Source organism: Lissotriton vulgaris, chromosome 8, assembly GCF_964263255.1.
Source record: "Lissotriton vulgaris chromosome 8, aLisVul1.2, whole genome shotgun sequence".
NCBI classification, from domain to species: Eukaryota; Metazoa; Chordata; class Amphibia; order Caudata; family Salamandridae; genus Lissotriton; species Lissotriton vulgaris.
In genome coordinates, this window is record NC_141696.1 from 1,396,041,552 (window position 1) to 1,396,055,247 (window position 13,696).

Genomic DNA, 13,696 nt, shown 5'->3' on the forward strand with positions numbered 1-13,696 from the left:
GGTGGTGAAGTGAGCTAAAGAACAATGAGGGATTCAACTCAGATCTATGACTGGGGGGAAATATCTGAAAAGTTTCAGTGCACCTTCCATCATCTCCTTGTGTTTGCTTTACAGTACAACCATGCATGTCATAGGACTTTACTCAGCCTAACTCTATTTATCATTGTTCTGAATAATTCTTGAATTGCATGTGGATAATTGAAGGTTGCTTGTGTTTTAGATGACTAATCTGGGATAAATGACACCTCAACATTGTCCCTCTTGGGGGTGAGGCAGTTAACCTATGTCTGGGCCCATGTGCTTCTCAGTAGTCATGAGCAATAAAGAATACTTGTAAAGTTCCTTATGTGCTGAGATGTTTTTCAAGAAGATGGTAGTTTTTAAAACCATGAAGATGTCAAAACATATTCAAGGATTTTACAGCAAAGTGTATTTTTAATAGGAGGTTCTATCATCCCAGCAGTAAAGTTCTATTTACTTCCTGAAAGGCGTTCTTAAAATGATCTTTTTTGGTCAAAAACTATGTAAGCTTGCCAAGAAGACTATAAGAGGGACATATAACAAAATATTTTCATAGTTTGCTGTTTTGGCTCATAGTCTACAGTAATGTTTGTCTCTTAAAAATAGCTCAAGTATGATTTCTGTATTGAAGTTGACATCTGTACATTTCTTTTTTTGTTTCTCTTTAGATCGCCCATGTGTCGTATTAAAGAAGCAAGAAAATCAAGAAAACCTTGTGAGTCAAGTATATAATGTCCTTTGTTCGTGATCTCTTTCGATTGAAGGGAGGCTAGTGTACTTTGCTGATCAACAGGAACTCCTAGCTCAAACCCCCGTAACCAATTCCCCCTGTAACATCCCTCGCCCTCCCCCCCAGAACAGGACCCAATAACAGACTATTAGCCCCCTTCCAAACTGCCACAACAAAACACACAATTCTAGCCTGCAGTATCCACTACAGGTTGCCTTAAGGGCAATAGAAGGGTGGTTCAGGCCCAACGGGTAGCAGGCATCGCCCTCACCCTGGCCCCTTGATCCCTTACGATATTGTGTCACAACAACAGCCGCCCCTGATATCACCTGGCACAGCAGCACATCGAAGAGCAGTTCACTGGAAGCTTTTCAAAGAGTCACTCATGCAACAATCCAATCCGCTGTTCGTGGCGTGACCACCGGACCCCTAGTGCTGTCAGCGTCTGAGAGCTCAGCGCCCGAGTGTCTCTTGTCTTAGTCCGAGTCTGTTCCTATCGTCGATCCCTCCTGCTGCGATCCCGTCATCACCGCCGTCACCGCCAGGGCTCCCCGTTTGTCAGCCGCCATTTGGGCGGGTGGTTGCGCCTGTTGGTTTTTATTCTTCTTGCAGAGGCGCTGCGACTTTCGCATCTGTTGTTGTTTAGGCCGGCCACGATCTCCTCTGCTTTTATGATCCGTTCCTGCTCTATAGGACTCAAGCCAGGTCCAAGCATCCTCGGGTGTTAGGAAAAAGTGCGTCGAGCCATCCATAATTACTCGCAGTTTGGCTGGAAAAAATAGGGAATATTGGATCCCTTCGTTCGGAGTTCTTTCTTGATAGTTAAATAGGAGGCTCTACCTTTCTGTATCTCCTGGGTATAGTCTGGGAATATCGTGACCGTGTCATTCTCCACTTTAAAAGGCCCCGCAGAGTGTGCTCTCTGAATCAGCAGGTCTCTGTCTTTGTAATGGAGAACTCTGGCCACTATTGGTCGGGTAGGGCGGACCGGTAAAGGCGGCTTAGCTGGGACTCTGTGCGCTCTTTCAAGGGAGAAGAAGGAGGACAGTCCCTCCGGGGCCACCTCTGTCCTGAACCAGTTCTCCAGATATTCGATCATATCAGCCCCCTTTGATTTTTCTGGCAGGCCCACCACCCTGACGTTGTTGCGCCGATTGCGGCTTTCGGAGTCTTCGGCCCGTCTCTCTAGGGTTACTAAACGTTCCAATGCATCCCCTAGTTTGCGTTCCACAGTCACCACCGCTTGTTTCAGGTCTTGAAGGAACAGTTCATTTTCTTTTACCCTGTCCGCCAATTTCGAATGATCTGCTCTCAGGAGTCCTAGGCCTGTAGTAACCTGGGCTATGTCCTGGTGCAAGGAGTCCTTTGTGGCTGCTATGGCTTCCAGGATGTTATCAAGGCGTTTATTGATCCGCTGTTCCGGTGTCGCGCCCTCAGGTTAGTCACCCTCTTCCCGTTCGTCTTCCTGCCCCGGGCCTTCCTCTTTTCTTAACTTAGGTTTCATCTTGCGACAGTATGTGTCCACCTGTACCACTGAAAGCACTCCCTTCCGGCAATAGTACCCAGCTGGCTCCCAGGCCGCTCAGCCGCTGATCAGCACACACCCCTCCGGAGTTTGCCCAACGTCTGTGTCGCCGCTTCTGTTCGTCCACGCCTCTTCGATGCCCCCAGCCTCCGCAGGGAACCTCAACTGCAATCTTGCCAAAAGCCTCAACCAGTCCCAAGTATCAGCGGATCACCAAAAGGCAGATGTGTGTTACATATCGTTTAAGCGGGTCTAGGGTGCGCTCCGGTAGTTATACAGGCCTGCAGTCCCCCTCCGCTGCTCCTGCCGCCAATCGTGTGCTGTTGATCTCATCCTAGTCCTAGGACGCTCCCGCGCCGCACGGCCACCAGCTGCTGCGTGCGCTTTCCCTTCCTGTGTGCCTCACTGCCCGACTGCCGCCTCGTGACCACGCCCCCTCCTCCGAGCGGCGTGGTCCGTGATCGGCGCTCCTGTGCCCCTGGTGTATTTTCTGAGTAGAGTTGTTTTTGTTAGAATTGTTGTATCCCCCGCTGTATTGCCTGTGTCTTTCCTGCCTATTGCCGCCCTCCGTCGTCCCTCCCCGCTCCCCGCCACCACTGCTGACCCCGCCCCCTTTTTCCTTCTGTTCCCTCCCCGCCCCCGCCTCCCAGCTGCTCCGCCCACCCGCGCACTTCGCCATATATGGCGACCGCGCGAACGTGCAGCGGGCGCGCCGATTGTGCGCCGAAGGCGCGCCAAAGCTAAGCCCGTCTACGCCCGTCCGCGACCGGATCGCGCCCAGCGCCAGGACCCCTGGCCCACGAAGACCCCGACCGACCCGCTTGACGTACTCCGCCGCCACCCTCATCGCACTCAACACCGGCCGATTCCCAGGATGCCACCAAGCCACACCCACGGACCCTTCAGCTGCCACGCCTGCAAGTTCACCTGTATCCGGACCTGCCTCGCACCAGCACCCGCCAAGTCGAACACCAGCAGCACCCACCTCAAGTGCATCCTGCTCAACACCCGCTCCGTCCACAGACACGCCATCGAACTCTGGAACCTCCTAGACGCCACAGCCCCTGACGTTGCCTTCCTCACAGAGACCTGGATGAACGCCTCTTCAGCTCCCGACATCGCCATCGCCATCCCAGAGGGCTACAAGATCGTCCGGAGGGACCGCACCGCCAACCAGATGGGAGGAGGCATCGACATCATCCACAGGAACACCATCCGTCTCACGACCAGTACCGACAACACCCTGACCACCGCCGAACACCTGCATTTCCAGATCCACACCGACCCGAACACCACCCTCAGAGGCACCCTGATCTACCGACCTCCGGGACCACGCACACAATTCAGCGAGGACATCGCCGACTTCGTCAGCCCGCATGCCCTCCCCTCCGCTGACTACATCCTCCTGGGGGACCTCAACTTCCACCTGGAGAACAACAACGACCGCAACACCAGCACCCTGCTCGACAACCTCCCCAATCTTGGACTCAAGCAGCTGGTGTCCACCCCCACCCACCTCGCCGGACACACACTCGACGCAGTCTTCTCTTCCAGCACAGACATCGACTTCAGCCACGCCACAGAGCTTCAATGGACGGACCACAGCTGCGTCCACTTCACCTTCAAGAGAACGACGACCCACCACCACCAGCAACAGGCTGCCCGCAGAAGCTGGAACAAGATCACAGCAGACCAGCTCGCCACCTCCCTGAGCCAGCACCCTCCTGCCAGCTCAGCGAACCCCAGCCAGGCCGCCGACAACCTCACGAAGTGGATCAGCAACTGCGCGGACGAGCTCGCCCCGCTGAGGACCCCGCCCAGCAGACCCGGCAGCAAGAAAGCCCCGTGGTTCACCGACGAACTCAAGAGCTCCAAGAAGAACTGCCGAGCCCTCGAGAAAGTCTGGAGAAGGGAAACTACACCGGCCAACAGGACCACCTTCAAGCTGGCCACCCGGAAGCACCACCAGCTGATCCGCGCCGCCAAGAAAACTGCATTCAAGGACCGGCTGGACAACAGCGCACACAACTGCAAGGAAGTCTTCAACATCGTGAAAGAGCTCTCCAACCCCAGCGCAGGAAACAACATCACCCCATCGCAAGACCTCTGCAACTCCCTCGCCTCATACTTCCACAACAAGATCGCGGACATACACAACAGCTTCAACAACCAACCAACGCACACCAAGACCGAACAACCACCCCCCACCACCACCCTCCACGCCTGGACCCCGATCAGCACCGAAGACACCATCCGCACGATGAACTCCATCCACTCCGGATCACCGACCGACCCCTACCCTCACCACGTCTTCAACAAGGCCGACGCTGTCATCGCACCCCACCTGCGAGACATCATCAACACGTCCTTCGACACCGCCACCTTCCCTGAGAGCTGGAAGCACGCCGAACTCAGCGCTCTACTCAAGAAACCCACAGCGGACCCCACCGAACTCAAGAATTACCGCCCCATCTCGCTCCTCCCGTTTCCAGCCAAAGTCATCGAGAAGACCGTCAACAAGCAGATGGCCGCCTTCCTCGAGACGAATGGATCCCTCGACCCCTCACAGTCTGGCTTCCGAGCCAACCACAGCACCGAGACCGCCCTCATCGCCGCCACCGATGACATCCGAGCCCTGATGGACAACGGAGAAACAGCGGCCCTCATCCTCCTAGACCTCTCCGCGGCATTCGACACTGTCTGCCACCGCACCCTAGTACAGCGCCTCAGCAACGTCGGAATCCAGGACAAGGCGCTGGAATGGATCATCTCCTTCCTCGACGGAAGAACACAGAGAGTCCGCCTACCACCGTACAAGTCAGAGGCCACCGAAGTCATCTGCGGTGTCGCTCAAGGATCCTCACTGAGCCCCACCCTCTTCAACGTCTACATGAGCCCCCTCGCGGCCATCGCACGCCAACACAACCTCATCATAATCTCCTACGCCGACGACACCCAGCTGATCCTCTCCCTGACCAACGACCCCGCCGCCGCCAGAGCCAACCTGCACGAAGGGATGAAAGAGGTAGCCGAGTGGATGACGACCAGCCGCCTGAAACTGAACTCAGACAAGACGGAGGTCCTCATCCTGGGCTCTTCACCCTCCGCCTGGGACGACTCCTGGTGGCCTCCCGCCCTGGGCACCGCACCCAAACCGACAGACCATGCACGCAACCTGGGCTTCATCCTGGACTCCTCCCTCTCCATGACCAGGCAAGTCAATAACGTCTCCTCGGCATGCTTCAACATCCTACGCATGCTATGGAAGATCTTCTGGTGGATCCCCACCGAGACCAGGAAGACCGTCACCCAGGCCCTCGTCACTAGCCGACTGGACTACGGCAACGCCCTCTACGCCGGTACCACCGCCAAGCTCCAGAAGAGACTCCAGCGGATCCAGAACACCTCAGCCAGACTCATCCTCGACATCCCACGAACCAGCCACATCTCCGGACATCTGAGAGACCTTCACTGGCTCCCCGTCAACAAAAGAATCACCTTCCGCCTCCTCACCCACGCACACAAAGCCCTACACGACCAAGGCCCGAGCTACCTCAACAGCCGAATCAACTTCTACGCTCCCAAACGCCACCTCCGATCAGCCAACCACGCCCTCGCCGCCGTCCCCCGCATCCGAAGAGCGACTACAGGAGGAAGGTCCTTCTCCTACCTGGCCGCCAAGACCTGGAACTCCCTCCCGACCGACCTGCGCCTGACCCAAGACCACCTCTCCTTCAGGAAGAAGCTGAAGACCTGGCTGTTCGAGCAGTAGCGGCACCCCCCCACCCCCAGCGCCTTGAGACCCTACGGGTATGTTGTGCGCTCTATAAATGTCTTTGATTGATTTGATTGATTGACCATACTCAGGTGTCCCTCAAGCTCAGCAGAGTGTCCCTGGTCTCAACCCCAGTCTGTTCATACCACCGGAGATAGTGATAATGTGCCCGGGCTAATGTCCGTACGTTCCGGTCGCGGGCTGATCAGCCGAGCCCAGGGCCTACAACACTGAGACCTCCAACTCCCTCAGCCCACGTGCTCCTGCCCAGGCAATATCCCTCAGGACTGTGTCAACCAGAGGATCCTCCTGTGCCTATGGTACGCAGGACCTGATGGGCACAAATCGCCAGCAGCCAAGAGGGACAAACGCAATCAGGCCTCAAAGTGCAACCTCCATGTGGCGCTCCCACCAGCCCTGACAAAAACAAGGACCCCCTGCTATGGATCAATATCCTGGGACAGGGCAAACAATATATGTGAAGTAACAATCCCAGGCATACAACTAAGGTAATGATAAAATAACATTGTACTAATACATATGTTTTCACAATAAAAAAAGTTGTTTTTTAAAAAGGTAGATGGTTTCCTGTCGACGCGTTTCGACATACACACTATGCCTTCATCAGGACTTTTACCATCCTATTTCTGTGAAAAGAGATTATAAAAGGTTTTACTATTTTATTTCTTAATGTTATAACAGTATAATTGAACCAGTTTACGTTTGCCAAAACATTCTATTGCCAAATATTTATCCAAATCATGATGTACCGCTCAATAGTCAAAAGCCTGTATTTATGTCAAGTACCTTTTATTGTGAAAACATATGTATTAGTACAATGTTATTTTATCAATTTGGATCAATGTATTGATTTTTATCGTATGTCTTTATCATATTAAAAATGTATTTTCTCATATTGAATTAGTTGTGTGTTTGCCTTAGTCTAGTGTGCCATTACCTTAGTTGTATGCCTGGGATTGTTACTTCACATATAGCGCTCCCACCAGCCGCCAGGATCAGCCTAAGTCCGCTGGAGTTGCACCTGCATCATTCCCGGGCGCCTTCAGCAAGATGTTCGCAGCAGCGCAACCATGCGCCCCATCCATGCAGCGCTGCGGACATGCTCCCGCCCCCACCTCCGCAGCGCCAGGCGCAGGCCCGCACCACCACACTCACCAGGGTCGCAGAGGGGTGCGTGTGCTCGTGTCCCGCTGTCCGTGGTGCCTCAGCCTGCCATCGCCCTGCTCCCCAATGCACCGCAGGGTTACGAGTTCATCCGAGGACCCAGCATATATTGCTCCGCAGTCCTATTTCCTCTCCTCGCACCAGCAACCTCTCAGGTCCCAGATCTCCCCAACCTGGCCTCCGTTTCAGCTTCGCGCACTCCCGCTGAGCGCCTGCAGTTTCCGCCGTCTGCTGAGCAGCTCCCCCACTGTGGCCACAAGCGCTCTTCACTCCTGAGTCTCTCGTCCCGGCAGCCGCCATCTTAGTACGCTATGCAGCTACGCCGTCCCCCTGTCCTCCGCTGTTGGGATCAACAGCCAGGCATTTCTCCAGAGCGGCTGTACCCTCCTCGCTCCGTGCATCCGCTGGTCTCTCGCCCAAGGCACCCCCACAGCCGGATCACTGACCTCCCAGCTTCAAATGCACTGATCGTCCAGGGAGCGCCGCCATTTCGCGGTCCGTCTCTCAGCGCCTCCGTTCCTTCCTCCGGTGCTCACGCTGTAGCAGGATCCTCCGGAGCTGCAATGCTGGTCAAATACAATGCCCCAAGTGTTTCTACGTCTGCTCCGTTATTGTGGACACTCTACAGGATGTGTGACAGGATAAAAGCCGGGATCGGGCTCGGAGCTATCACGCCGCCTCTCTCATCGACGCCCAAGCCACGCCCCAACAGGAACTCCTAGCATTATGCAATTAGGTTTTTCTGACTTCCTCTAAATCTATATAAATAAAAATGTAAATGTTTGTTTGTTCAAAATCTTAAATCTCCGAAATTTCTTCACCGATTGCGTTGAGATTTTGACACAACATTGGATTCGAATTCGCGCGTGTTTTTATATACACAATGTTGGAGTAGAATACGAGCGTGTCGAATACGTGCGTATTTTTAATAGAAAGCCCGAACAGACACATAAAAATGTAAATGTTCGTTTGTTCAAAATCTTAAATCTCCGAAAGTTCTTCACCGATTGCTTTGAAATGTTGACACAATGTTGGATTCGATTAGGCGTGTGTTTTTATATACACAACGTTGGATTCCAATACGCACGTGTCCAATGCGCGCGTGTTTTTAATCGAAAGACCGAACAGACCCTATCGATTTGGTTGCTGCGGAACAACTACAAGGGACGCATTGAGGCAATAGTCTACCTATATTAGGATGGACAGTTGGTGTCAGGATGGCAGACCAGGAAGTGGGTGGAGGGAGGGGGGAGGAGTTGGTTCAGTTTGCTTTTTTTTTTTTTTTTAATCGTTTTTATTATTGCAAGATACGACAAAGTGCATTACATTTCAGTTCCATAGTGAAATTCAGTTTTCAACAATATAGTACCACTGGTAACGTGTTAAGAAATAAACGTAAATAAAAGAATACAGAAGTAGAGTAGGGGTATGGAAACAATTCAAGAATTACAAGCAAAAGTACATATTACCACTAAACTTGGGACAATAAACAGATAAAGAAAAAGAAAAGAAGTGTTATAGGCCTATTCCCCCTTCTTGCCCTTCAAAAAAATACTTCCATATCCTTTCCTTTCTGATAAGGGCTTTTGGACCTCTAAATTTGGCTAATGAAAGTTCCATGGTTCTGATTTCATGAATCAAAGTGAGCCAATCCGCCGCTTTAGGGGGTTCTCTAGATATCCATGCCCTAGCTATAGTTAGTCTTGCGCATGCTAGCAAAATCGTTATAAGATCCTTATTGGGACTAGTACTATCCTGGATGTCTAGTAAAACCATTTGTACTGTAAGCTCCGGTGTAGTTATCTGGTTAAATCTAAGATGGTCGGATATTCGGTTCCAGAAAGTAGAAAGTGCTGGACAAGAGAATAACATGTGCTCGATTCCAGCCGCAGCAGTATTACATTTAACACACATAGATTTGTCTGATACCGTGTTTCCTTGCGCCCAGCTGGATATTTTTTGTGGTGTATAATACAGCTCAGTAATTGTCCTATATAGCTGCATTTTAAGGTTAGAAGAATGTACTATATCGCTTAAATGAGTTAAAGCGCTTCTGATCTGTATTGAGTTTATATTTAGATTTAGTCTACGAGACCATTTAGCTGCAATTTGAGTTGTGTTTTCTCCCTTATCCTTAATTAACCATTGGTATCCCAGTTTTATTAATGATTTTATTTTATCAGAGTAAATACACTCAAGAATGTCTGAGTGTTTAGCTTCCGTTATTCTCATTTTATTATGGAAAAAATCTCTCAATTGTCTATATCTAAAGTGCATATCATCAGTGAGCCCATTTGTGATTTTTAGGTTCTCAAAGTCGATCAAGCCATTAGTACCATAAAGGTCTCCTAGTGTATTTATTTCATGTCTAATCCAGCGATTCGCAAAACCGTCCGAGAATATGCCCGGAAGACCGGGGTTATTCCATAGCCTAAGTTCGGCGTTGTAAAATGAGCTGTTACTAATATGCAAAATTTTGTCCCAAATTCTTATAGCATGCTTTGCAGTCTTGAATTTGACCTGTTTAAAGTAGTTTGCATCATGAACCCGTAATAGAAATTGATTAGAATCGGCACCTAACATATACTGATGGAAAAATAAAGAAGGAGTGTTTTTTAATAAGCTCCTTATGCGTAGAAAAAAAGTAGCTAAAAAATAGAGGTTAAAGTCCGGAAAGGTGAGTCCCCCTTTAGAGATTGGTAGTGTCAAGAATTTAACCGCCCTTCGTGCCTTTTTATACCCCCAAATGAAGCTACTACAAATACCGTCTAACTTTCTAAAAAAAAGTTTGTTTGGTTGCAGCGGTATGGCTCTACACAAATACAACAGCTTAGGTAAAATTTTCATCTTAATCAAGTTAAGTCTCCCTATCAGACTCAGAGGTATTTTGTGCTATTTTTTGAGACTAGCAGTAGTTTCCTTTAGGAATGACTCATAGTTTATTTTCAAAATTTCCCCCACTTTAGCAGTGAGTTTAATACCTAAATAAACGGTTCAGTTTGCACCATAATTTAAAAGAACACGATGCAACCGTGACCTGCGGTTCTATTACATGTTATATATTAAGAATGCGTCCAATATCTACCATCTGTACTGATTGTTTCTGTTCTATCCACTGATGTGATGTAAATATGTATCAAATTAATATCGGGAAAAACTGGATAAGCCGCAAAAAGAAAATACCTTGAGTACTTGCTATGATACATGTACTACTAACTGTGGTTTTCAATAAAGTTTGTTATAAAAAAAAATATCAAAGCTCAGGGCCAACTTTAGAATTGTGCGGGTTAGATCTAGATACGGATTGCTTCTCACATGAACAATTATATGTTGCGTGTTCTAGAGTTGGCAAACCAGACAATCTCTATATCTGCACACACAATGGAACAACAAAAACATATTGTGTAATTAAACATATTAGAAACGCGCGCTTACTCTTTTCTTTCTTTTCCATTTAACCAGACTGAGCCACAGCAATGCGTGGCCGGGTACAGCTAGTACATAAATAAATCTAACCTAGACTTTAATGCCCAGTTAGATTTGATATGTTGAAAATTAGTTTTGAAAGTATGGTTTACAGACTGGTAGTCTCCTAACACTTTTGTATATCATGCAGGTTTGGAACTTTGTGTTTAAACATTTCTAAAACATCTAATAGGCTCCCTACAAATATTTTTGTGCTTGCTGCAAACAGATATAGTATTTTTAAGGTTTACATTGACCCATATTAATTTATACACACATTTGGAGTTCCTCAATCTCCTGGGATTACAAATAATCCCAAGAGCACTCCTGGAAAACTGCTTTAGTCAATGGCTTTAATAAGTATGTACTCATGCAGATTTTCCACTATGTAAAACATCTGAGTAAATTATGCAGAATTGTGCATTTACACAGTTAGCTTGGTTTATTTTTAAAACGTGTTCACTAGAAAAATATTTCACCTTTTTGAGAAACTCTTGCCTATATCTGAGTAGCTTTTGTGGCTGTAGATACATGTGCTTTTCATACTGCTATCATCTAATACTGGGCCCGGACGTTTGAAACTTAAGTTTGAATATGTTTTAGTCACAAGACCTGCTGTGACTCCCCGGGGGGAGGAATTCCCCTTTATTGAGGATGGCAAGCTGGTTTGGAAGATAGAGGGGAAACCACTTGCCAAACCGTTTTCCCCAGGGGCTTTGTAGCCCTGAGTAGCCACACACCAGGGGTCGGCTAGTGAGATCTGTACAACTGGTAAGGGGTTTCATTATTTTGGGGGTGGGCAGAATAATGCATTGTGGGAGAACTAGATGCCACACTTCACAGGAAGTGGTCCCCAGGTGGGAGGGAACCTGATAGCCAAATGGTACCAATTGCCTGCTTCCTTCGGCATTTTCCGAGCATAATCGAGGGACCAACAAAGAGAGGCGGCAACGAGGGCTACAACTGCTGTACCTGGTGGCTAGTGAAGAGAGAAACTGTGTCTGCAGTGTCCTGATCAGTGAGGAGCGGTTTCCAGAGCCCAGTCAAGACAAGAGAACTCCAAAGGCCAGCCGACTGGCCTCCTTTTCGCAGCACATTGACAGAACCGTTGAATACGCCTGATGAGGAAAGTTGGTAGCCCAAAGTCTTCAAGCCACCACCACCACAGCAGTGTAGAACAGAGTACCAAAGCCCGACACACAGAATTGTTCCTGAGTTTACTAAACTCAGGAGTGCTGTCCGAGATTTGCTGGGACACTTTGAAGGGAAGTTATCGACCCAGGAAGGATTAGCCTGTGACCGCTGTAATGGCTGACTGGTAGTCAAGTGGCAACAGGACTTCCGCCACACCGGAGAGGACTTTTTGGGATGTTGACCCTGCAACAAGGACCCTCTCATTTTTGTGGACTGAGGAATCCCTGCAGGAAGACACCCGTCGACCGAGTCGCATCCATAGTATGCTTGGGACGTCTTCCTCTTCCTTCATCACTTGCATTAGGACCACTGCAAAGGAATCCATTTCAATGCAGATAAAGTGCCGGGAACTGTTCAAGGACTGCTTCTCCTGTGGAGGTAAGTCTTTGAGAACCTTACTGGACCTTGCCAGAGCTGGTTGCCCTAAGTACTTCTAACGGATTCCATTGACACCTAACTAAAGTGTCCAATTTGTTGACTTTTCCAAGGCTTGTTCGTGGTTGAGTGAAATTACTTTGATTGATTATTGCTTGTAAAATCTATATCTCTGGAACCCTCAGGTTGATCTTTTCCTTTCTAGTGTCTACATTCTAATAAAAATACAGTCTATTTTTATAAATTGGTATCCACTTTCCTAAGCGTGGTGTTGATTTCTTCTTCAGTTGTTTTGATGCTGTTTAAATGCTCAACACTGGTTTCTCTGTGTGAGCCTTGCTGCTCAGTGCCACAGATACCCAGGGTTGAACCGAGGGTTTTAGATTCAAAACCTACTGGACCTAAAGGGGTTGGTAGGTGTATTACATGATGAAGTCGCACAAGCACACCTTACAATACACCCCATTTCCTCATTCTGATGGATATAGCTGCCAGTGGATTCCTCACCTTGTGAATATCCCCTGTACCAGCAGCATTCAGAATTTTTTTGTAGCTCTCCATGTTGACGAGGACGACGTCACAGAAGCATGGCTCCGCTTTCAACTCCGCTGACGTCATTGGAGCCATAAGAGAGCCTCGTCGGCGTGATGATGTCAGTTCCCATTTTTTACGTGCTGTCGTCGCTAACGGTTTTCTTAGACTCTCCGTGGTTTCACTTGCTACTTTGTGTTTCTGCTTGTATTTCTGGTCTTCTTCTTGTTTCCTTTCGAGGATGTCGTGGAGGAAGTCGGGATTCAAGCCCTGCAGAGAGTGCGGAGGACACATGTCCATTACAGATCCTCATGAAGATTGTGTCTGGTGCCTGTCTTCAGATCACGAAGTCAAGGGATGTGCCTGCTGTAGGAAAATGAACCCAAAGGCGTTAAAAGAAAGAGAAGATAAACTCTGTATTGCGAAGATGAGGAAGGAGAAAAGAGGTAGAAGAAGGTCGAGATCACGTTCCAGGTCGAGATCTAAGAAGCATATGAAGAAGAAGAGGCATGGATCAAGACGCCGTTCAGGTAAAGATGCGGCTCCGAAGTCGACCTCTCTAGCTCCTCGATGCCGTAAATACTTTGTGTCGCCTTTTCCCTCGAATCAGGGTTCTCCTGTAAGATCGGCTTTGCCGGCGGCTTCTCCAGCACATTATCTGACACCGGTTCCATCTCCGACTTCGGCACACTCTCCGGCAGCAGAAGTTCCAGTGCCAGATGAGTTGTTGACTCTATTGGCTTCACCACCGGCGCCGATTGGCCCGGGTCCGGTAATGCCTATGCCTGAGTCTGCCCTGTGGGCCTACCCACCTTTACCTGGCCCGGGCAGGATCCAGCACATTATCTTAGTGCTATGTATGGAGTTTTTCAAACGGCTACGTACCACTCTGAAG

At 49.2% G+C, this 13,696-nt stretch overlaps 1 protein-coding gene across 1 annotated transcript in view; it reads left to right on the top strand.

Annotated features, from left to right (window-relative positions):
* LOC147698809 (E3 ubiquitin-protein ligase TTC3-like) overlaps positions 1 to 13,696 on the top strand; it is a 1,497,644-nt gene that overhangs the window by 836,912 nt on the left and 647,036 nt on the right. The window contains exon 29 of the mRNA XM_086935406.1: positions 690 to 736. Within this exon, the coding sequence (XP_086791532.1) occupies positions 690 to 736 (47 nt within the window). The remainder of the gene's footprint in view (positions 1 to 689; positions 737 to 13,696) is intronic.